The sequence below is a fragment of the Peromyscus leucopus genome, chromosome 4 (genome assembly GCF_004664715.2).
Source record: "Peromyscus leucopus breed LL Stock chromosome 4, UCI_PerLeu_2.1, whole genome shotgun sequence".
Taxonomy (NCBI): Eukaryota; Metazoa; Chordata; class Mammalia; order Rodentia; family Cricetidae; genus Peromyscus; species Peromyscus leucopus.
The window spans coordinates 29,802,857-29,827,614 of record NC_051066.1 but is presented as its reverse complement, the minus strand read 5'-3'; the positions used below and the strand labels follow the sequence as shown (position 1 = coordinate 29,827,614).

At 42.4% G+C, this 24,758-nt stretch overlaps 1 protein-coding gene across 24 annotated transcripts in view; it reads left to right on the top strand.

Moving 5' to 3' along the window:
- Neb (nebulin) overlaps positions 1–24,758 on the top strand; it is a 196,481-nt gene that overhangs the window by 161,646 nt on the left and 10,077 nt on the right. For 7 of the 24 annotated variants that reach the window (XM_037204780.1, XM_037204781.1, XM_037204762.1 and 4 more), the window contains 19 exons: positions 4,826–4,936; positions 5,497–5,601; positions 6,293–6,397; positions 7,841–7,945; positions 10,335–10,445; positions 10,903–11,013; positions 11,564–11,677; positions 12,879–12,983; positions 13,771–13,875; positions 14,448–14,552; positions 15,213–15,305; positions 16,493–16,585; positions 18,012–18,104; positions 18,552–18,644; positions 19,526–19,618; positions 21,314–21,406; positions 22,275–22,367; positions 22,880–22,972; positions 24,579–24,671. In XM_037204780.1, the coding sequence (XP_037060675.1) occupies positions 4,826–4,936; positions 5,497–5,601; positions 6,293–6,397; positions 7,841–7,945; positions 10,335–10,445; positions 10,903–11,013; positions 11,564–11,677; positions 12,879–12,983; positions 13,771–13,875; positions 14,448–14,552; positions 15,213–15,305; positions 16,493–16,585; positions 18,012–18,104; positions 18,552–18,644; positions 19,526–19,618; positions 21,314–21,406; positions 22,275–22,367; positions 22,880–22,972; positions 24,579–24,671 (1,914 nt within the window). The remainder of the gene's footprint in view (positions 1–4,825; positions 4,937–5,496; positions 5,602–6,292; positions 6,398–7,840; positions 7,946–10,334; positions 10,446–10,902; positions 11,014–11,563; positions 11,678–12,878; positions 12,984–13,770; positions 13,876–14,447; positions 14,553–15,212; positions 15,306–16,492; positions 16,586–18,011; positions 18,105–18,551; positions 18,645–19,525; positions 19,619–21,313; positions 21,407–22,274; positions 22,368–22,879; positions 22,973–24,578; positions 24,672–24,758) is intronic. The other 17 variants (XM_037204764.1, XM_037204763.1, XM_037204766.1 and 14 more) reach the window with 17 other exon arrangements.

The window sequence follows — 24,758 nt, the reverse complement described above, 5'->3', positions numbered from 1 at the left end:
AGAAGACAGACTCAGAAATGTGCTGCCCAAAACCAGCTGCCACATATTTCCTCCTTTCTCTACAATGCCTCCAATTTACACAAGTTTTCCGAGTTCAGCTCAGAGAGCTGTAGTCTAACACTAGCTCTCTTGGAGGACAGTCTTTGGCTTATCTGACTTCAGGTCAAGAATATCTTCTTTCTCCTCCAGTTTGAAAATCCTGTCTTTGCCTTCTTCACTGTCCATTATCTTCAACTACTTGTTTGAAGAAATAGCTTTGGGATTCATGTGATTGTTGTATGTACCGACCTCCAGAAATACCAAACATGATATTATAAACCAATGATATCAAGTTACAAAATAGGAAAACAAGTTGGAATTATTGAGACAAAAGGTCAGGTGACTGCAAACAAATAAATGTGATTTTTTTAGTAAGTGCCAATACTTAACTTACTGGGCCAAGGTTACCTGACAGGGCCAATAGGAAATGAATCTTAATTGGGTATCGGTTGGAGGGGTCATAGCAAGACTGAGACTATGACAGGTTTATTGCAAGCCATCAGATTTTTTTTGTACATTTATCAGAAGCAATGGAGGTTTTTAGGATCAATGCACTTGTAGTTGCCAGGATAAAGTGATGTTTGCAAGCTATATAGGGTACACAAGATCAATTTCTAAGACTAATTGTCCAGCCAAGCTTCTGTATGCCTCCTTGACTTCTAAGGAACACAGAGACACACAGGTGGCATTCACTGCCTCAGGGAGTGCCTCAGTTTTTCAGGAACTAAAAGGCACACTGCCTCAGGAGCCATGGACCCTCACCTGAAAAACCTGATGCATTCCTCTCAAGGAATCTAGAACAGACCAACTCCATGATATCTCATACTTATATGCAAATTTTCTATTCAATATTTTATCATAAATTAATGGAATCATATGACCACTTGAGACCAAAATATAATATGACTAACTTTTTAAAAAACTATCATCTTGTAGTAAAAAATAACAAGAACTTACAAACATAAAACATTCTTAATGTTTTTAAATTTCCAAAGTTATACAGTTATCAAATATTTTAATATTAAAACTTTGAAAACTTAAGGTTTCGAACATTGAGAGGCCCGTAAATCCTATGTAAATTTAAATCCTAAGTAAATCCTTTGTCATGAAGAATGCATCTCACCTGAACTCTTCATGAGCTCATCTCCCTGACTCACATTATATGAAAGGCTTGCTCTTTTGATAGTGTTTGATAGTGTCCTCTGTAGCCCCTGGCCAAGGACCTCAGTGTTGGGTGGTCTCCCCATGCTGACTTGCTGTCTTGCTATGTACCTAAGCAGAATACCATGTCAATGACATGTATGTGGAACATAACACATGCAGCCATGATGAGGCAACTTAAGATTCTCATCAGTAATGTAAGAATGCTGCCAGCAAGGCAGCTTCTCTGGCTTTCTCATTTCCTTGGCCTTGGTCAGAGGACTGACCAGGTCCTGCTAGTCCTGTTAAAAAAGGTCCTGTCCTTTTTTCCTGTAAACTTTGTGTTGGAACATGTATAATGCTGTGGGGAATTGTTGAGGAGAATACTTACTGTCTTAGTTAGGGTTTCTATCGCTGTGAAGAGACACCATGACTACAGCAACTCTTATGAAGAAAACATTTATTTGGGGTGGCTCACTTCCAGTTTCAGAGGTTCAGTCCATTATCAGAATGGGTAGCATGGCGGCATGCAGGCAGACACAGTGCTGGAGCTGAGAGTGCTGCATCTTTCAGGCAATAGGAAGTCGACTGACTGTCACACTGAGGGAAGCTTGAGCAAAGGAGACCTCAAAGCCCACCCCCACAGTGATACATTTCCTCCAACAAGGCCACACCTCCTAATAGTGCCACTCCCTTTGGGGGCCATTTTCTTTCAAACAAACACACTTCTCTTACGGTCTCTTTTTCTTCTCAAAACTTTTCTTCTGAAACACACTTGGAGCAAGAAGATGCTCAAATATTTTCCTCATAGTACCTTCATCCTTTGTAAAAACAAGTCTTCATGTGAATAATTTTCTATTTAGGGATTGTTTTTTCAGTCTTTATAAATACCAATATCTCATACAATGCCCTGAAAACCAGCTAAACAATTAGACATTAGACCATTAAATAGACATTAAACAATTAGACATTAGCCATTTAAATAGATGTTAAACAGTTAAAAATAAGTATTGGGAAGAAAGCTAATTTATAACCTCTTTCAGCACTGTGTGTGCAGCAGACCCATAACTGAGCCTTGTGGATTAACAGGGCCTGGGTGCTGCCTCTCATTGGGCCATAGCCAAACAGCTACCCCAGAGGCTTCCATGGTTAGTGAACAAAAGTAGGCTTGATGGTCCCGAATGCCAAGGGTATGTGTTGTCACTGCCCTCTCCACCCAGTCCAACGCCACCCTCCCCATTGCTGAAGTGGCAGAGTCTTATGTAAGGACACATCTTTGAAGATATGGTTGGTTAAACGAAAGCCCAAGGTGCTCAAATCATGTTAACCATTATGCTAGGCTGCATTTGCCTGGCAGCTCTCTTTTAGAGAGGAAAGGTGTTTGGGGTTGTTGTGTTAATTTTAAAAGTTGGAAATTTAGGGCTGGAGAGATGGCTCAGAGGTTAAGTGCACTGGCTGCTCTTCCAGAAGTCCTGAGTTCAATTCCCAACAACCACATGGTGGCTCACAACCATCTATAATTCGATCTGGTGCCCTCTTCTGGCCTGCAGGGATATATGCAGGCAGAAAACTGTATACATAATAAATAAATAAATCTTTTTTAAAAAAAGTTGGAAATTTAAATAAACTTGAGATTGAATAAAGAAACTCAGATGAGGCCAATGGAATGGCCGTTCCTCAGAACAAATACTGCTTCCGAAAGAAGTTACAGTCTCAAAGACGGAGAGCAGATGGCCTGCATGCTTCTAGGTTTTGTTCTTACTCAGCATGAGGGTCTGTTTCTTCCCGTCCCCATGTGGACTGGTGCACTTTCTCTTGGTGTCATAACTGTGGTGGCCATCCCTCGTCTTCTGGGTTTCTAAACATAAGCTTCTGCCTTCTGGTCTGGACACCAGTTCTTCCCACTTCGTTCCCAGGCTTCCCTCTCATTTGGGAGTGAGTTGTTTTCAGAGCAGAGCCCTGTAGCAGTGCCTACATTTTGTTCCTGGGATGCGGCTTTGCTTTCCACCCCCTGTTCTGTCTTTGTGCCTGCAGTACCCTCCCATCCCCATGCATCGTCCCCTCGGCTCCCCACAGTGGATGCAGACAGAGTGTGCCAGTCCTAGCGCTGTGGTGGCGTCTTCTCCCGTCTGGCAGGCTCTGTTGGTTTTAGACTTCACAGTCTCTGTTCTGCGGGGCACATCAGGCAATCAGGGAAGCACCGTGATGAAGCCTGAAGGGCACTGGTTTTAAATCTGGCAGAGGGAGGTATCCTGGTATGTGGGTGAGTGATACTTCTGCCGTGGATTTTGTGTTTTCCTTTTCTCATTGAGAGTCTCTGTGTTAAGCCGTCTATTGCAAGGAGAATCAGCAGACGGCTCTGACAAAGGCTGAGAGAAGTTTGAATTGATGAGCTTCCCTGGGTTGGGAGACACTTTTCCTGGCTAGAGGCAACTCACATATCCACTCACCCCAGGAAGGCAGCTCACAACAGACCAAAGTAATGATTGCAACAAAGTCCAATTGGGTGAACCATTGAGGTTTTTGTTTTGGTTTTGGGGGTGGGGGGTAGAGCAACCCAGAAAGCCTACTGCAACATGGCAGCTGAAGCCCTGGGGCTCTCACCCAGCTTGCAGGCAACCCCGGGCTGAACAGTGTTCTTTCTTTCTGTGTTTGGCTGCCTGGCCTCCACCTCCACCCACTGTTATCCCTTTTATACTGTTGGTAGGGACCCTCGAGACTCTTCCCAGGTCCATCCCCCCCCCAACACTCCAGTGACCTTTTGTTTATCTCCTCTATGCTTCCTGGGGCAATGGCTGCAACACAGAGAGAATCTTCCAGCCCTAAGAGCCAATGCTGCCTTTTAATTGGTTTAACCTGTGGTAAGAGGGGGACGCTTGTGAACTTCTAGGCCTGATCCACTGAGGTTCGTGATGAAGGCATCGGTTTGTTTGTCAATAAGGAAAGTTATTTGATTGAATTCTCCAGTGAGTAGCCATCTCTTTATGTGTCTTCTTGGGCATAGTGACCATCTCTTCCTTACATTCACTCCTTTGCATGTCCTTACTCTTATGTGCAATGAATACAATGAATCTTACATTCCTCATTATTCTAAAATATCTCACTTTTTCTTCATTTTAAATCTGATACTCGAAGCCATTACCTGCTGAGCCATCAGGCTGGCCCCTGTGAGTTAAACATAGTAATAATGATGATAATGATGATGATGATATAATCAAAGTCCTATTTTAAGGTAATAATAAATTCTCCTAGCTTAACCAATTCTCACTTCTCAACATTTGACATTTACAACCCCCTCTCCATTCCTTACAACAGCTCTAAGATGTTTGAGGTGCCCAGGTAGGAAAGCTAAAATGATCCTGGTATTGTAGACAGCCTCTCTGAAATCAGCCTAAAGCCTTTGCTGCTTAGTATTGACTTACATTAGCAAGAGGAAGCCACTGATGCCTCTGGATAATATGATGAGCAAAGTCAACACTGTCCTGCATCCCTTGATACCATTCCTGATTGTTGACCCTTAAACTCTTAAAACTGCCCCACAGGGTAACAAATTGTGTGATCATTTATAACATGGGCCTATTCACTACTGTTCACATTTCCCTGTCGGATGCCTAGGGATAATCTGGATGTTTGCATTTGTTGTTAGGTTAAATACCGAGAAAATTTCGACAAAGAGAAGGGCAAGACACCAAAATACAACCCAAAAGACAGCCAGCTCTACAAAACTATGAAAGATGCTAACAATCTTGCAAGCGAGGTATGTTCTTTAATTGTGGTGAGTTGTATAACATACTGTTGGCCATTTTGACCATACTTCAGGAGCATTAATCACTTTCACAGCGTTCTCCAATCACCTCCACTATTCCCAAAGCCTTTTAATTACCCCAAACAAAACCACTAAGCAACCCTTACTTCCCTTAGCTGCTGGTAACCTCTCTGTCTGTATGATTTTGCCTAATTTACAAATGTCATATAAGTGGAATCCAAAACATCTATTTTTGTATCTTATTTAGTATAGCATTTTAAGGTTCTCACCACAGTGCCAAATTAATTAGCCCTGCATCCCATTTTATGGTGGAGAAACATTTCAGTGTTCCAATATTCCAGTATATCACACTTTTGTTGGTGATTTCCATTTACCTAGTGATAGACTTGGGTCGTTTTGGCTCTCTGGCAACTGTACACAGAGTGCTTTCCTTCATAGCCATCCCCAGCATTCATTTCATGAAGGGGCATCTTCCTGTCGTTTTCCTTAGTGCTGTTTCTAGTTTCTAGTTTCTATTTGTGTGACTTCCAGTTTTCCTCCCTCACCACTAGGTTAAATATAAGGCTGACCTGAAGAAACTCCACAAGCCGGTGACTGACATGAAGGAGTCTCTGATAATGCATCACGTCCTGAATACCAGCCAGCTTGCCAGTTCTGTAAGTTCATTCATTGCTCTGGAAACAACTCCCTTTGGCCATTTTCAGCTTGTTTTCCCCTCTGGGCTCCTATGGTCTCCTCTCTGCTACTGATAACATTACATTTATCACAGAATCCCCATTTGACGATATTCCTGCAAATGACGTTAACCTACCCATCCTGCATCAACTACCTGCAATACCTCTTAAAATGTAAAATTGCTTCTATTCGGGTTGGGGATGTAGCTCCATAATGTTTACCCATGGGTTTGATGCCCAGGAGAAAAAAACCAAACCAAACCAAATAGCTCTGGTCCTTGTAAGGATGTAAAAGAATCCTCTAAAACAGCCTCTCACTTCAGTGATGCCTATTCAGGAGCAACCACACCAAGGCAGCATTTGCGTCTGGCATTAGTAACAGTGCTGCATTTGGAGCTCCAGCTATCTACCTTTTGTTTTTCTTTCTTCTTTTTTCTTGGCAAGGAAGGGTGATGGGGCGGAGAGAGGGGTCTCTCTCTATGGACCTGGCTGACCTGGAGGTTGCTATGTAAACCAGACTGGCTCTGGATGTAGACCTCTGTCACCTCTGCCTCTGAGTACAGGGATTAAAGGTGTGTGCTACACACCTGGCCCTTCACCACCAAATCTAAAGAGGAAAACTGAGGCATTGTGGAGCCTTTCCACTGACGTGTTTTCTGCCGCTTCCCTTCAGTACCAGTATAAGAAGAACTATGAGAAGAGCAAAGGCCACTACCACACGATACCCGATAACCTGGAGCAGCTGCACCTCAAGGAAGCCACTGAGCTGCAGAGCATAGTAAGTCCATCAAGATGGCTTGCCTTCACCCAGCTCCAACTCACCCACGGTATCGAAAACCAGCATCAAGTCCTCTCCAGGAATGAGGCTTTTAATAGACATTATTTGAGAAAATACTCATGGGTACCGGGGCTTTGAATTTAGTAACATTTTTGAGATTATTGTATCAATAGTATTTGTATGCAGTAGAAAAATATACATGCTGGACTGTTTGTTTAGGTTGTGACATGGCTGGAAGCATGACAGTTAATTTCCCAGAGAGACAAACCCCTTATAGCAACCCTGATGTGCCCCCTGATGCAGTCTGTGTCCCAAGTCAGGAGACACCAGTAGATGACAGGGAATCCAAGGGGCGGGTTTTACTAGACAAGTGACATGATCAGCTCTAGCTCTGGAAGAGTCTCTGGGTGTTGTAATTTTTTTCATAGAAAAGAACTTACTATTAACATGGCCTTGATACCACAAAATCACTGTTTTGGGGCCCCATCAGGTATTGGCCGGGGGGCTGAGGGACTGTAGGTGCTCACACATCCCATGCAAAGCAGTGTGTGTCCTCTTCAGTGTCCCATCATAACTCAGAGAGCTGAGCTGAGCAAGGCCATTAAGGCTATGTGTAGAAGGGTCTTTTTCTGTTTCTTCTCTGTGAGATATTCTATGTGACTCCCCGATCATTAATAGCATGTTGTAAGGAGGAGATAATTTTATTTGATAATGTCAAGTTTATTCGTGATTCAACCCAGCTGTAAACTGGTTTTCCTTTCAATGCCAGTTTATAGTAAGTAGCTAAACAGAGAGGGAGAGTGTTGGCCCAGGGGAAGTTATTTGCTTATAAAGCCTACATTCACGTGTTCTCCATCCAGTTGAGCCCACAGATCTCTGATGATAGTTCTTGTAAAAGGACTGGGGGTTTTATCAGAAATATCAACAGATGCTATTTATTCTCAAAGCACTCATATATCTCTATCAAATCTTGGCCAACCTCATATAAGGGTACTTTTCTCCGAGCATCATTTCCATACATTAGTATTTCTGTCGGCTGATTGTTGCTGCTGATTCTTTTGTGTCTCTGAATTAAATCTAAACATTGTAGAGTGTATGTCTCTGGCAACATTGGTTCTCTTCCCTACCCTTACCCCATCCCCAGGCATCAACTCAAAGGTCCTAGATCTGTACTACAACAGGGAAGTCTTTTGAGTAGCAATGAGATGAGTCAACTGGACATCATTTGTCAACTGAAGGTCCTTTCCCTAGCTTAGGAGTGGTTCATTCCTGTAATCCCAGTACTTGAGGCAAGAGGACTGTGAGTTCAAGGCTAGTCTGTGATACATTGTGAGAACCTGTCTCAGATAATATTAAATAAAGTAATAAATTTCTGTCCACAAATAAAGTCTTTGTCTAGGAAGTGACAAGCAGAGAGATATTAACAGACCTTCTCATCACTAGGTAAAATACAAAGAAAAATATGAAAAGGAACGAGGAAAGCCCATGCTCGACTTTGAGACTCCAACCTATATTACCGCCAAAGAGTCTCAGCAGATGCAGAGTGGGGTAAGTCCTGCAGAAACTTCACGCAAGGACCACACCATGAAACAAAGAACACTGGCTCCAATTACCTGCAAGTGGTAGGAGGTACAGCTTTGTAACCCATGATTACTAAAATCTTGCTCACTGCAGAAATTCTATACTTATTTTCTTTAAGATGTTTTGAGTAGTATTTGGCATACCTGTTTTGTTCCAACAAACATTTTCATAAAATTAGAAAACAATTATCCCTAAACATGAAGAGATGATATGGAATACAATTTGAATATTTCTTTGCTGGGTGAAAAGTTCCCACTTCACAAGTGCATCGCTGCTTTGCCATGCTCTCCACTTAGTGGGATGCCCCAAGCCAAACAAGTGGGGATCCATTCCTGCACGTCCATGTTTACTGTGGCAGTATTAACTACAGCCAAGTCAGGCAATTGGCCTGCTTGCCCATCAACAGATGAATAGATATGGAAAAAGTCATGTTATTTATACACAGTGGAGTTCTACTGACCCATACAGAAGGGAGTCATGTAACTTGTAGGCAAATGGATGGAACTGGAGTTCATCATGTTAAGTTAAATAAGCCAAACTTGGACAAATGTCCTATGTTTACAGAACCCAGATTTTATTTTTAAGGACATGAATGCACAGAGGGAATTATGTGTAAAGACCAGGAGGGGAGAAGGGGAGAAAAGAAGGATAAAGAGACAGAGATAGAGATGTGGTGGGGATACAGATATGATCCAAGTATATTATATACATACATGAAAAATATTGAGTCAAAATGCCATATTCTTTATCATGAAAAGTGGAGATATTTTTAAACTATGTTTTTCACTTTGAACTGTAAGTGGAGAAGGGAATTTTACAGGGAAATGGGCCTTTGGGGATCTTGTTTGCCTCTTCTCCATGAGGCCCATCTCCAACTATAACAACAGGTGATGTTTTGTTTTTTTAAGAAAAGCAGTTTGTGGACTTTCCTGGTATATGGAATGCAGGCCATGGAAGGTTTAAAACAGGTTCAAATCATTGGTGAATCTGAAGTAAGCACTAAAGGAGTGCTTTGTAGTGCTCTTGAAACTTTTCTGGGCATTTAAAACTCCATGAAGATAAGTCACAAAAGCATGCTTCTCACATCTATTCCTGTTCTCTGTGAGAGTGATGTTATGTGTTGAAGAGATCTGGGAAGAGGGGGATAACCCGTTCTCTCCACCATGGCCGAAACCACAGATTCCTATGCTCCTGTCCCACTGTTCACCTAGTCTATTCAGAGATTAAAGTGACAGGCCACGAGCCCCTTGCTGCTTCCTGGAAGCCCAAGAGGACGTGACTGTGCCTGGCACTGGGATGCAGACATGGCTGCCTGGCACTGGGATGCCAGAGCCTAACAAAGGGCTGGCACAGGGTAGATGTTGACTGTTACATGAAGAGGTGGAAAAGAAGGATACAACAAGGGTGGTGACTCACACCTGTAATCTCAGCACTCAGGAGGCTGATGCAGGAGGATCATGAGTCCAAAGCCAGCCTGTCACAGCTCAAAAATAAGAAGTCATGATGATGAGAAGTGCCAATGAAGATTCAGTCCTTTGGGCTCTTCTTTCTAAGTTTATCCCTGGAACTGCTGTAAATTCTGAAATTTTGTCCACTTAAAAAAGAAAGAAAGGAAAACTAGTGGTGGAGGAGCTGTTGAGCTGTTGAGCTGTTGAGATGGCTCCGTGGTTTAGAGCACAGGCTGCTCTTCCAGAAGACCCAGGTTTGATTCCCAGCACCTACAGGGCAGCTCCCAACTGTAACTCCAGTTCCTGGGAAATCCAACACCCCTTCTGGCCTAAGCAGGCAAAAGCCCCATACACATAAAAATCCAATCAAATCCAATGGAAAGTGGGATGGGACCAGCATGATGACTCAGTGTGCAAATCACTCGCAGCGCAGGCCTGACAAGTGGAGTCCCATCCTGAAGACCCACAAAACCCAAAGAGGGAACTGACTCCTGCGAGTGTCCCTGTCCTCCACACATGGCATAAGCACTGTGGTGCGTGTGTGCCCATGCTTTCACTCATGCATCACCCCCAATAATGGAAATAATTATAAAACCATGAAATGGGACAGTCTCAGGAAGAGAGTAGGGTCTAAGTTGATGGCTCAGCCATCCTCCCACCATGGTTGGGGTCAGCTCCATCGTAACCTTAGACAGACTTTGGGGAGTCATCGGAGAGCTTCAGAGTTTCTTTGGAGCCACTGACTGCCAGCCAAGTATTTCCAGAATGACAAGACACTTCCAAATGTGAGACCCTTGTCAGAACTGTGACTAAGAGGCCAAACCCGGAAAGAAAATAGGATTTTTCTTCGTAGGACTGAAATGTGGATTCTAATGGTCTCTCTTGTTTTTCCTTCCCACTCATATTAGAAAGAATATAGGAAAGATTATGAAGAGTCCATTAAAGGCAGAAACCTGACAGGCCTGGAGGTCACGCCAGCCTTGTTACATGTCAGACATGCAACCAAAATAGCAAGCGAGGTAGTAGCTACTTGGTCTTCCCTTCCCTCTTCACCCAATAATCACACTAATGATTCCTCACTGTGCCCTGCCCGGGTCCCACTCGGGATTTTAGGTGGAGGTCCCGTGTTTGGTACTACCATCTAATCTATGACCCTTTTAATTCTAATAATTTTTAAAATGGAATCTCTAATAAAACCTGCATAGCTTAGTATTCTGTAGACAACCTAATAAAACATGCCTACCTTTGCATTCTATTAATTTCTAGTCTTGTATTTAATAATTAACATCCACTGTGAACCATACACCCTGAATTTACTCATGTATTTACTGACTCAACCAGGAACTGTTAAAATTTGGAATAATCGTTTTATTTATTGATTCATTAATTTATTTTGGTTTGTTTCTTTGGCTCTTCAGCTAAGAGAACAATCCAGGCTTTCTTGTCAGTTTTTGTTGCTTTTATCTTGTGATATAGAAAGAGTATAGGAAAGATCTAGAAGAAAGCATTCGTGGGAGAGGTCTCACTGAAATGGAAGACACTCCTGACATGCTGAGAGCGAAGAACGCCACTCAAATCCTCAATGAGGTAAGACCAGAGTCAACTACTGCACACACATAATTAATATGGATCTGCATCCTACCCAAGGTAGACCAAGAGAGAGAGAGAAAAAAATCATTTTCACGTTTCAGATTTTATATCCAGAATAATGATTAACTGCTAAATAAAATGCATGTCCATTTCTGATAAGTAGATATGAAAACAGTATGTGTCTCTAGCAGTTGTCATAACCAATTAGTATCTAATATTACTTGATTTAGTTTTGATGTATTCACAATGCTCATTTAAATGAAATCATACTACACTGGGATGGTGTGCACCTAAATGTAATCCTACTAATGTACCAACCCAGATTTAAAATTTACTCTCTGTGTTAACAGACTTCGCTTGCTTAATGTCACCATACATAGAGCAGGATAAATAAGCATGTCATCCTGCCCTGGGAAGGCAGCTGGCAAGGACACCACCTGTGATTCCTGCAGGGGCATGTTATGTGGATTTCTATTCATGCAGTACTGTTACCACCTGCTAAGAGAAGGCAGGTGACCTTTTTCTTTTAAAAACAATTCTTCTATAGAAAGAATATAAGCGAGACCTGGAGCTAGAAGTTAAAGGAAGAGGCTTGAATGCCATGGCCAATGAGACTCCAGATTTTATGCGGGCCAAGAACGCTACAGACATCGCCAGCCAGGTCAGTGCTGTATCCCTGCATGCTACAGACATGGCCAGCCAGGTCAGCTCTATCCCTGCATGCTACAGAGATGGCCAGCCAGGTCAGCTCTATCCCTGCATGCTATAATAACATGACCAGCCAGGTCAGCTCTATCCCTGCTCGTCATTTTACTTGTTTGGCAGTAACATTAAATGTTTAGCATCCTTAAACAAGCGTCTGCTTGGTGAAGTGCAATGTAAGGCCCAGGGACCCGTTGCCAGGCTGCTCCTGTCTGCCTTCCTGAGTTTAGAACCACAGGGGATGTTCAAAACAAAGTACAGAAGCTAGGGGACCAAATTACTGCATGGAACTGGGGCAGTTTCTGACATCCTTCTTCCTTAGCCAAATCACTCTTTATTTGGCACTAAGAATCTTCATTAGATTGTTTGGGGAGTTCTTTTCCCCTGCTTCTCGACCTAAATTTAAAACACATCTTTTGAGGCATTCAGTGTTGTGTAAGGCTCCCTGGTGTCGGGTCTTATGCAAACAACCCCTGCTTTACATACTCATACTCAGCCTACATCTAAATGGATAGCAACTCTTTAACAACCAAGACCTTTTTTTTTTTTTGGTTTTTCCAGACTGGGTTTCTCTGGGTAGCTTTGCGCCTTTCCTGGAACTCGCTTTGGAGACCAGGTTGGCCTCGAACTCACAGAGATCCACCTGCCTCTGCCTCCCGAGTGCTGGGATTAAAGGCGTGTGCCACCACCGCCTGGCGTTAAAGGCTAGGCTCACAACCAAAAATCTAACAGCCAAGACCTTTCCGAATCTCACTCTTTAATATAAAACTATAAGCATGGGCAGGAGGTTAACACGGCTCAGTGGTTAAGAGCACTGGCTTCTCTTTGGAAGACCTGGGTTAGATTCCTAGCACCCACGTGGCAGCTCACCACCTTCTATACCTCATGTTCCAGGAGCCCCAACATCCTCGCCTGGCCTCTGCAGGCACCAGGCATGCATGTGATGCACAGACATACCCTACAGGCACAGTGCCCATACACATAAAATTCTAAAACTTTGAAAACTATAAACACAACAGGAAAAAAAAAAATGTCATTGAATGCCAGGATAAAAACGAAAGAAGAAAGGAAAAAATATAATCAGCTCTTAATTCAACCAAGCCTGTAAGTGCTACGCATATTGGAAACATTCACCAGACTGTTTGGACGTCCTTTCACAGATTAAATACAAGCAATCAGCAGAAATGGAAAAGGCCAATTTCACTTCTGTTGTTGATACCCCAGAGATCATTCACGCTCAGCAGGTCAAGAACCTTTCCAGCCAGGTAAGATTGCTTTAGGGCAAGGTTTTCCTGTTAATTCCTAATGAATTGCTTTCTCAGACCACAGTTTCCTGCTGTTCCCCCTCCCTCTTACCCCGCCCCCAATGCCAGAACAGAGGGCCTTCGTTGACAGTGCAGATTTGAGTCAGAATTGAGGTTTCTGAATTGGATTTAAAGACAGATTGTAAGAAGGGTTGGAGTGTGGGCACCTCAGTAGTCAAGTGTGACACCTTGGGATCTAGCCAAAACACTGAAAGGAAAAACTCAAACTCAAACGGTCAGGAGGGGAGTTCCGAGCACTTCTGAGGTACAGCTCACAGTTAACGAATATTTTAGCATCTGCTCTAATGTGGGCTTAAGGTGTGTGAGTGCATGTGGAAGACACAACGTAGACCTGTGGCTGAGACTGAGTCATCAACGTGAACCATACAACCTGGAGCATCCAGGCTGGCTAGCTTCTGGATCCTGCAAATCCTGTGAGAAAAAGGAGGAAAGCTGTCTGTGGGCACAAGTCCTTGTCATCTCAGCACTTGGGGAGGATGGTGCGGGAGGCCAGCATAGACTGTAATCCAAGATCCTGTCTCAGAAACCAAATTAAGCACATATAAAAACAAAATAAAAATTAACAGGATTTCATCCTGGGTTAGTACTGTTCAGTGATGATCAGGATGTGCCTGCGTGGGCAGGATGCAAAGAACCTTCCCTGTGCTGAAGTGGAAGGACCATTTTAGGTTAGCAGCCTATGTCACCATGGGGCTCATGCTCCCTGTTTCTTGGAACCTTTTCCCAGAAAAAGTACAAGGAGGATGCAGAGAAGTCCATGTCGTATTATGAGACTGTCCTGGACACTCCAGAGATGCAAAGAGTCCGTGAGAACCAGAAGAATTTCAGCCTTGTAAGTTCCACTAAGGCCCAGCCCACTGGTGGGAGGACAGCAGGCTAAGGGTGGTGGCTTGGAGGACACACACTTGGCACCCATGAGGACAGAGGAGCACACGTGAATCTTCTCTGGGCTCACCCTGTATTTTAATCACAGATGAACATGAAAGTCTCAGCCGATCAATAGGTGGCTTCGTGTCACTGAATACAAACTGTTACCATCTTTTTTTTAAACTGGTGATATGTCCTCCTCCAACTAAATCTAAGCAAGAAATACCTTAAATTTTTTTGTACATTTTAGGTTTTCAAAAATTAGCTCTATGTCTGGGAGTACATGTAGCTTGGTGTTAAAACACGTGCTTCCTGTGGTATGAGACTCTGGGTTCAATCCCCGACAAATCTCCAGCAACACCCCATCACTAAAAATAGTTTCTCTCCTAAATTCTTAGTAAGGAACTGACTTTGGGCTATTGCATTGCGATTATTGTGCCATGTAAAATTTTAGCTTCCTATCCACAATGTAAAACAATTATAAAATGTGTCCGACAATGTTGGAATCATAACAAGATATTTACTCTTTCTCCATAGCTCCAATACCAGTGTGACCTTAAAAACAGTAAAGGGAAAATTACAGTTGTTCAAGACACGCCAGAAATACTGCGTGTCAAAGAAAACCAAAAGAATTTCAGCTCGGTACATTTCCTGTTTACTCCCTGTCTAATGCTAACCTAACAGTGCCGTTCTCTTGAAGAAGGCACATAGGCCCCACACTCACACAGGCAATTAACCTCTAACTTGCCCAGTTGATGCTAGTGGGTCCTTGGTAAAATGCCCCAAACTGTGTTCCCAAATCATCACTCCTGAGAACATTTGAAATAACTGAAATCTAACAAAATAACTCTTCTCTTTGTAGTTTTTTTTAATCTCCTATAGTAACTCAGACAATAACACGTGTTGTCTTGTTCCAAGAAGGTGGATTTCTTTGTGATGTGATTTTCTCTTATTAGCCCTCTACAAAATAACTGACTGACTGACTGACTGACTTTGCATTTCTTTAATGAGTTCTGTGGTTTTTCATCAACGTTTTCTGGGTTGTTGTTGTTTTTTTTCTCATTCTGTATTAATATACTGTGGTATTCTAAAGAGAACTCTCCAGCTGGCAGGCGGCAGGCCTTGCCTATATGGTTCTGGGTATTGATTCTGACAGGACTTCAAATGCGATGCTTCAGCCCTTGCCTGGAGACACTGTGGAGAGTCTTTGTTTTCACAGAAGCCACGTGGGCTGGTCTTTCACCAGGCACTGCCCAGCTTTTCTTCTTCCTGTGTAACACTCTCCTGATTCTGCACGCCCAGGTTCTGTATAAAGAGGATGTCTCGCCGGGAACAGCAATTGGAAAGACCCCTGAGATGCTAAGAGTGAAGCAAACGCAGGACCACATCAGCTCGGTAAGGACACGTCTGAGTCACTTGTCCTATTCGGAACCTGACTTTGATAAATCTGTAACTTCTGAGTCACACTCTATAGCTGTCACCGGAAACAGCATCCGACCTAAAAGCAGGTGTCCGGACATTGCTGCCATCACATGCTGTGTGCTGGTGGAGGTTCTCAGGAGAATGAGGGTAGATGTGGAAAGCAGAGGCTTAGGAGAAAATGGGACATATCAGCATCAAAGAATGGACTTTCTGGAGACACATGTGTGGCTACATATGTCCTAATCAAATGGACTGCTGGGTGTGAAGACGCTGGCGGTCAGGAGGCCTCTTCCTGCTTTTGCATTCTCTGATTTCAGTTGCCTCTCAAGCAATCTTGGTCCCAAAATGTTAAATGGAAAAACCCAGAATAATTATTCTTTCTGATATTATAACATTTGTGGCTTCCTGTCCCATCCGACCTGGGGCACGAATTATCCCTTCATTCAGTCCATACCAAAGTGCACGCTACCCGTTCTCCCTGGCTGTCTGCATTGCCAGATTTTAGTATGCAGTGTTTGTGTTCAGGGAGCCCTTGTTTTCTTAGTGATGACCCCCAAAAAGCAAGAGGAGCAATGCTGGCCATGCAGATAAACAAAAGAGCTTGCTGTGTTTCCTCTGTAAAAAGTGCAGATGTTCCACATAAGAAGTAAAAATGGAGTTCGAGGCCAGCCTGGTCTCCGAAGCGAGTTCCAGGAAAGGTGCAAAGCTACACAGAGAAACCCTGTCTCAAAAAACAAAACAAAACAAACAAACAAACAAAAAAAAGTAAAAATGCCATCTGCTAAGGTTGCTAAGAGATACAGTATAATGACTTTTATATCTGTGAACTTGGAAAAGAGGGAGAGAAACCCATGCTTGTTTGCCGTCCTGCCTCAAAACTGCAAAAACAGAAATCCACGGTGCATGGTGAGCACTTAACTAAAAAAAAGGCAATCTGGGTGTAATGGCACACACCTTCACACTACCACTCAGGAGGCAGAAGAAGGTAGATCTCGGTGAGTCTGAGGTGAGCCTGGTCTACAGAGTGAGGCCTTGTCTCAAGACAATACAAATATAACTAAATGAGAGCTGGGTAGTAGAAAGTGTACTAATCAACCATCCACATGTGGTGGGAAGATTTCAGCATGCACTTAGACCTTTGTGTCCCCCTTTCCACATAGGTCAAGTATAAAGAAGCAATTGGTCAAGGAACTCCGATCCCTGACCTGCCTGAAGTGAAACGCGTCAAGGAGACCCAGAAGCACATTAGCTCGGTACGGACAGACTCTTACCCGGCATACATTTGTATGATGGGCCACCCCTCAACTGGTACCCTAGTTCCATCCTGTGCCTCCTCCCTAGTCCCCCTCAGATTACAGAAGTAACCAAGAGACCTCAGTTGCAGTTCATTCCCTATTACTCCTTACATCTTCGCTGTATAGTAAACTTTATTTTGAATTTCCTGTCCACTAACCTGAAGAGAAAACAAGCCCAGGGGTTCTGTGTTGCTTTGGGTTGTAACTTCTTGCCTTTCTGTAGTTTTGTTCTGTTCTGGTGGTCCACCTGCCTCTGCCTCCGTGTGATGGGATTCACGCATGCACCACCATGCTGAGTTTAGGCTGCAACTTACTAAGAGGAGATAAGAATTAGAAAATGGGGATCCCTTATTCTTTTTGTTAAAATTTACAGTCCTTTGATAGTGCTCGTTAAAAAATAAACAACAAACAAAAACCCATAGATTAGTGCAGAGACTGAGGACATAGCTCAGTGATGGAACACTTGCCTATCATACATGAGACCCTGGGTTCAATACCAATGCAACAAATAAAACATAACTAAACACAGTGAAAAAAAGACCAACCAACAAGCACTAGCTTACTTGATCCCAAAATCATGGCAAAAATTTCAGAGAAAGATGCTGTTCCTGAATACAAATTATGCCTGCTCATATCAAGTGTCCAACTAGGGACCACCTAAGGTTTCCTTAAAGCTGGAGGTGTATGCATGCCTGTCATCCCAGCACTCAGGAGGCTGAAGCAGGAGGGATCCGGGGAGTTTCACACCAGTCAGGGCTAAGTAGCAAAAGAGTCTGCCACAATTTTATATATGTGTGTGTGTGTGTGTGTGTGTGTGTGTATGTATGTATGTATATATGTGTGTGTGTGTGTATGTATATATATATGGTAAAACAGTAAGAAATACATAAAATTCTCAATGACTCTGAAGGAGGAGGGATTAGAATACCACATGGTTAGAAAATTATAAAACAGACAACATGTGCTTTGAGTACAGGTATGTAGACCTAGTATGCACAGGATATTAAGCCTGGATACAAGGAAATAGTTAGTTTGGGGTTGTTTTTTTGTATTTTGTTTTTTGAGGGGCTGGTTACTGGCAACTAAACCCAAGGCTTTGCACATGCTAGTCAAAAATGTTTCTCGTTAATTAAATTTGTTGTCATAGTTTAATGCATTTCAAGAATATACTAAGTATTGACTGTGGAAAATGCAAAATTTAGGATCCAGTTTTCAAGATAGCAAAATTTCTGCAAATCTTTATGGACTTTGTCTTGCTTTGTCCCTGAGTGCATATTGCAAAGGTAGCTTGTTGCTATGGACACTCACCAAAACACCCTCAAGTCGCTGTCAGCTAAAACATTTGTGGTCACTTTGCTTTCTGGGTATTCTAATTATTCTGCAGGTTATGTACAAAGAAAACTTGGGAACAGGCATTCCAACCACTGTCACCCCAGAGATTGAGAGAGTCAAACGCAATCAAGAGAACTTTAGCTCGGTATTTACAGATCTATGAAATAAGAAATTCTTTCCCGTAAAAAGACTACCAGAATAACCTAGCAGTCTACTTTTCACAGTAACCTTTAACGACCCCGTGTGCTTGTGTATCCCCCTCCCTGGAAAGTCACCTGACCCTCTCCAGAATGGCCACTCTTCTCAATGCTCCTTAACACGTTCTGCAACTGACTGGTGTGAGCTAGATCTGAAATACAGTCAGCAGCATTAACAAGCTTCCTCGGGGTGCTGGCACCCCAGAACCCAGTGCTTCCTACTCTATCTTTCTGTTCTAAGATGTAGAGTTCATCTTTAAAATTGCAACGTGCGAAAGCATTGCCCTGACTAAATACCACTGTCTAAAATCTCCCCGCCCACCCCACCCACCCCCTCCTTCCGCTGTCTCCGGCTTGTTTTGAATGTCTTCTGGGTACTTTCTTGTATCTCACAGGTTTTGTACAAAGAAAGTTTGGGGAAAGGGACCCCTACAGCTGTCACTCCAGAGATGGAGAGAGTCAAACGCAATCAAGAGAACTTTAGCTCGGTATTTCTCAGGGGCAAACATCTCAACCCTAATTCTTATTAAAAAAATAACGGTCACACTGATGTCTTTAACACACAAATGTAAAATTACTAAATTCGTACAATGAAAGAATGATGCCAATATTACTTAAGATTTGAACCCAAATCTAATGTAACTTTTAATACTGGTATGAAATTTTAACTTTTTTTTTTTTAAAAAAAACACAGCTATGCCTCACTTTCCTTCAAAACCTTAAATTCTCAGTTTCCTTCCTCCGGTTCTAACTAGTGTGGTACGGGTCAAAAATAAAATCTAACATCCCCCTCCCAAAAGGACAGCACTAATCAGAACTGTATTTATTGTTGCTTGAATTTTTTTTTTGGTAGCTTTTCCTTCATGGCCATGATTCTTAAACATCTTCACTTGAAAACAACAGACCAATTCGCAGTAACTCGGAAATACAAATTTACTGATGTCAGTGAGTTGTGTTTGTGATGCAAGTGAACTTCCCTTTGAGGGATGTATTCAGGATCACTGCTAAGTTGATAATGTATGCCGTCTCAATGTTTATGGATATTTATTCATCTCCCCAAGCCCTCTGTTTTTCTGATTCAGTGCTGTCCCTACCTCATTATAGATAGTAACCTTAATTAGCTACACACTGTTTGATAAAGCCGAATCCTGTGTATTTGAGAAGGAATGTGTAAGCGAAGCAAGCCTGAGTGTGCATCGATATCACGGAGGGACCAGCCGTTATGTGGTGTGCAACTAAATGCACAAAGTGCCCCACAGTTGCTCCGTTTCTTAGTTTTACTTTGCGTCTCTGAAAGAACAAGTACTCTTGGAGATTTAAGTTCAAATCTACCTACAGGCTGATGTGATTGTTGGTTCTGTGCACGCAGATATTGTACAAAGAGAACCTGAGCAAGGGGACCCCCCTGCCTGTCACTCCTGAGATGGAGAGAGTCAAGCGCAATCAAGAAAACTTTAGCTCGGTATTTGCGAGAAAGTTCCTTTAACTCCATATTAAAAAGAATAATTTCGATAAAACAAAATTCTTACTAGTTATCCCTTTATAATAATTTAACAAATTCCTTGAAAAACACACTTACCAACTGAATCCCTCTGTCCTGGATATTTTACTTACCATTTAATCTCAATGCTCTGTACTTTCTGAAATCCCCCTGTAAAACGTCTTTATGTTAGATGTGTAGGTACATCTCTATTAACTTAGCGTCTGTACGTGGTGTTGGGATTGGACTCATGGCCTTGCCCAGTCCAGGCAAGTGCTCTCTACCACTTGGGCTCCCGCTTAACGCTTAGTGTTAGTCTCTCTCCTTTCCCACATCGTTAGTACTGGTACTTTCAAAACTAACTGATTTCCGAACAACACAAACCTGGGAGCTTGTATTTACGTGGAAATCTTTGAATCTCATGGTTCTGGGTTCGTGCAACAAGCAAAGACACTGCCCCAAGGCTGTGTGCGGGAACAGCATCTTTGCTTGGAAAAAGTGGGGTCCTTACCTGGGTAAAGAGCAAAGATAAACGCTCCGCACTAGACCAAAAGCTTACTTTGACAGTTGTCCTGGACAAGCCATTTTATGACTAGAAATTTATGCTTTCCAATTTTTCTTTTTTTTTTTTAGGACAGGATCTTACTATGTAGTCCAGGGTGGCTTTAAATGTGCCATCCTCCTGCCTGAGCCTCCCTGGTGCTAAGAAAAACATGCCAATTAAATCAGAACATTTATTTACATTATTTTTTTATTAACTGATATTCCTGAAAAACTATAATAATAATTAAGCTGTGATCCTTCCATGTAAGGAACTTCTGGGCCTGAAATGGAGGGAGATTCTCATATCCTCTGAAAATTTAACTGGACCCACTTTGGGGAGGAGGGTTGATCTGAATGTGGTTCAAGTCCTTCCTAGCAGTTTGATTTTCTGTGAAACAATTCCCCTTTCACACAGTTAGGTCAGTAAGTTCCTTTGACTCCAATCTGTTTTGTTCCTAATTACTGCTCACTAACAATTTCTCAATTCCAGCAAGTTTTCATGGTGTGCTGATATGTCTTGGGGGTGTTTCACTTACTGTTTTTCCTACGGGTTCATTATTTCTTTTTGGGGAAAGATATCACTTTTCAAAATGATAGCTTAGTTATTTCTATATTACAGTGTATTACTATGTATATCTATTTGAAACTAATAATTCTAATGGCCCTGGACAACTTTTTCTTTGTTAAAGTATGATTTGTGTTAATTTTTATTGGTTATATTAGACAGCATTGTCCATTGGTACCCAGGCCTTTTAGATACTATGGGAAAGACTGTATATTAAACGTGGACTTTTGGGTTTGATTATTTCTCTAACCTTAACAAAGACCAGTTTAGTCTGAGATTCAGTCTGTAGTTGTAAATGTCTATTATGCGCTAAGACAAATGTTTTATGTAGAAAAAAGAACTGTTTGCTGACTCGGTCAAGACGTGTCTCTTTTGCATAGTGAGCATTTCTATGCTCTCACAGAACTGTATTTCTCCCTAATCCTGTGGGTTAGAGAGTTGAACAGACGAGCTGTAGGCATCACGCAGCACCAGGGCAGTGGGCGTGGTCTTTCCTGCTGGATGTCATATCTCATAGTCTGACTGCTCGTGTCCCCTCCCCACCCCCCATGCTTTCTTGTGTCCCACAGGTGTTGTACAAAGAGAACCTTGGGAAAGGGATTCCGATCCCCATCACTCCAGAGATGGAGCGAGTGAAACACAATCAAGAAAACTTTAGTTCGGTATTTAAAAACAAAAAACAAAAAAAATCCCTTTAACTATTTTTAAAATGCTTTTTAAGACATTAATGTCTAGAATTTTAAAATCTAATTAACTCATCCCAGTTTCTAAAACATGACCTGTTTTGTATCCAACTTAATGCTGCCATTTCCCATGAGCCAGTTTCCTTGGTTAAACATTAACCTGATCATTAAAAGTATTCCAGCTTTAAAAAATAATAATAATAATAACACCCTCGATGTCTCGGCATCCGTGTTTACCTTGCTTTGGCAAATGTGACGTGAACACACAGCTTCAAAAGCACCATTCTGTGAAGATCTGGCCTCCGGCTCATTTCCTATCCTAACCTCACCCTCCCTGGCACCTGCATAGTCCTTTCCAAGTTCCCTTTTTAGCATCTTATCATTACTCTAGTTACCTTAAACATAATTATTCCCAATATGTTTACCCAGACTAAAAATTAAATACGTTGACTTCATTGGAAAGTCAATGAATGTATGTATGAATCTTCCCATAGATGGTACTTCTAAAACTCAAACATCCTTTACATGATTTATGGAAATAACTTTCTTGGTTTGGTTTCTACCTCCCGTTTTTCTCTCACAATGATGACAACTAATTTCTGCCTTTCGTGGTACTCTTTATTGCTTGTGCTACAGAAGTGAGCTCAAACAACAAAAATAACCAACCCCCTTGACTGTCTTCATCTCCGCAGCTCCTTCCTGCAATCCTCTCCTCCTCCAGGGTGAAGCTTTTGGCATCCCCCCCATCTCTAGCTCCTCTTCCTCTTTGCCCTCCCACAGCCGGCTGCTCCACCAGGGAGGGAAAGTGACTGATGGCCTTTTGTTCTGCATGCCTCTTATCATACAGGTGCTATACAAAGAAAACCTGGGGACAGGAACTCCAATCCCCATCACTCCCGAGATGGAGCGAGTGAAACAGAATCAAGAGAACCTTAGCTCGGTATTTTGGAAAGAAGCAGGGGGGCAGGGAGATGCCACTTAACTCCAGAACCAAGCTCATCATTAAGCGCTCTTCCCTTCCTTTGCTTCTGATGTATCTTTGTAAAAGGATTTCCTTTCCCATCTGTTTGTTTGACTTTTTTTACTTTACCTGATACTTTTAAACTTTTTTTTTTTAACAAAAGGAAGTAAATATTTTAGTTTTTTGGATAACAAAACCAAGTTCTAACCATCTCAAATCCCCGCATTTGCTTAGGAGGTACCAAGCTCACAAAGATGAGGGGGGAAAAGAACAGTGTGGATGACTCTAATAGCCTTTCCTAGCTAGCAGTTTATGTCCTTGCTTCTGCGACACGCAGCCTCCCAGCCCAGTAACCGCGTCCTTAAACAGCACACGGCAACTTGTCAGCATATAACTCCTGGCTCCTGTTAATTTGTACCAAAGAAGTTGATCTTGCCTTTCAATGAAATGTCATTTACCATTGTTTTCTCTGATAATTTCTCATCGTACAGGTGCTATACAAAGAAAACATGGGCAAGGGGACCCCTTTACCCATCACTCCAGAGATGGAGAGAGTCAAACACAATCAAGAAAATATTAGCTCGGTACTCTGACAAAAAAGAAATATTAATCCTTTAGTGATTGTAAAACTACTTCAATGACAAAATAATTCCTATTAATCCTTTTAAAAGGCACCTTAAGTCTGGTCCATTTCTTGACTATATTTATCCTTCGTTCCTAGCCTTAACTTCATAACAAAATTGCTTTATTCCATTTAAAATTCTAATACCGAGGTAACACATTTTCCTACAGAACATTATTCTGCTCGCCTCTCCCCAGACTTACTCCTGCTCTACCCATGGTCTCTTTGTGTGCTTGACAAACTTGGGGGAACCTTGATGGGTGGAATAGGAGGTATAAAGGGACTATTTATTAAATATTGAAGTATTTGATGGTTTGGGGTTCACACCACCAGATTTGAATCTTTTGTGGTACAGAGGATCAGTTGGCAGGGCCTTCTACAGGCTAAGACAGGCTCTTACACTGAGGAGCCATGTCCCCAGCCCTACGATGATAGACATGGGCGGAGAGATAGACCTTGGGAAAGTAGCTCCTCATCCTCTTCCATAGATAAAGATGTAAACTCGATCCAGTGGTGCTTTTCACATTTGAATAAGTCGCTAAAGAGGAAAATGTCACAGAAAAGGCTTTTTGTCTTAGTGATCTTCATTTGGACTTTATTGTCTTTATTCTGATCATTAGTGCTAACTATAATGATCTATTTCCTTCAAGCTTGTGCTCTCTGGTAGTAATCTGTCAATAACTGGGGTATAAGGTTTGTGGGGACGTTAGTTTTCAGTAGAGAAGTTCTTGTTCAGCATTTTACACCACCTGAAGGTTTCTCCATCAGAATTACTTGGAAGCTGATTAAACCAGGTTTCTGGGTCTGACCCATGTTCCCTTCATTTTGTCCGTATGGAGTAGAGAACAGGCATTTTAATAAGTCCTCAGCTGACACTGACCAGCTATTCACAGGCGTGGAGAACTGCTAGAAGAGAATCCCTCCCTAGTGACGTGCCGTATCCTAAATCTCCCAGGTCACCTAGAAAGACACCAGGGAAGACACTGAGGTTGAGGATTTGTCAGGACACGTGTCTGTTGCTTTTCCATGCTGGTAATGTAATTGTTGAAAACATTTCTCATGGCTGATAAGTGCGAAATACTTAGTGAATTAAATAAGCAGACTACGAAGATGGAAGAGTAAGAGAAACACTTGCCCGGGGTCTACAGTTTTACTCTGTATGAAAGCCTGTGCTGCAAAAAGACCCATTAAACAGCTGTGGTATTGGGGCCACTTCAACCTCTGTAACTCATGGTAACTGGCCTTTAGATGATGTATCGGGACTGACAGTCACATACTAGATCAAATGATGGTAGGGCTGCGTCCTTTCTGGAACATTCTCACTTGGAATCTGCAAGTTTCAGGGCAAGCTTGTACCGTAGAATCGTGTGTCTTGCTCTAACTGCAGTCACCTTCTCCCTTGCAAACACAGGCTGCTAATCTAACCTCAGGGCCTAAATGATTTGGTGCCCAGGGCCTGATCGAAAGTTACTGTAGCATTCCGCTGCTTCTTCTGGTAATTGTAATCTCTTCTTGTTGTTGTTGTTGTGTCTCCCTTTGGATTTTTTGGATCCACTGGACTCCTGTAGGTTTTGTACAAAGAAAATGTGGGGAAAGCCACCCCGACCCCTGTCACACCGGAGATGCAGCGAGTCAAACGCAATCAAGAGAACATTAGCTCGGTATTGTCTTGAGAAATGGAAATGCTTCTAATTTTACAAAGTAACTCTTGCAATTTGATCTGCTCCTAATCCCATCCAAGGTTAAAA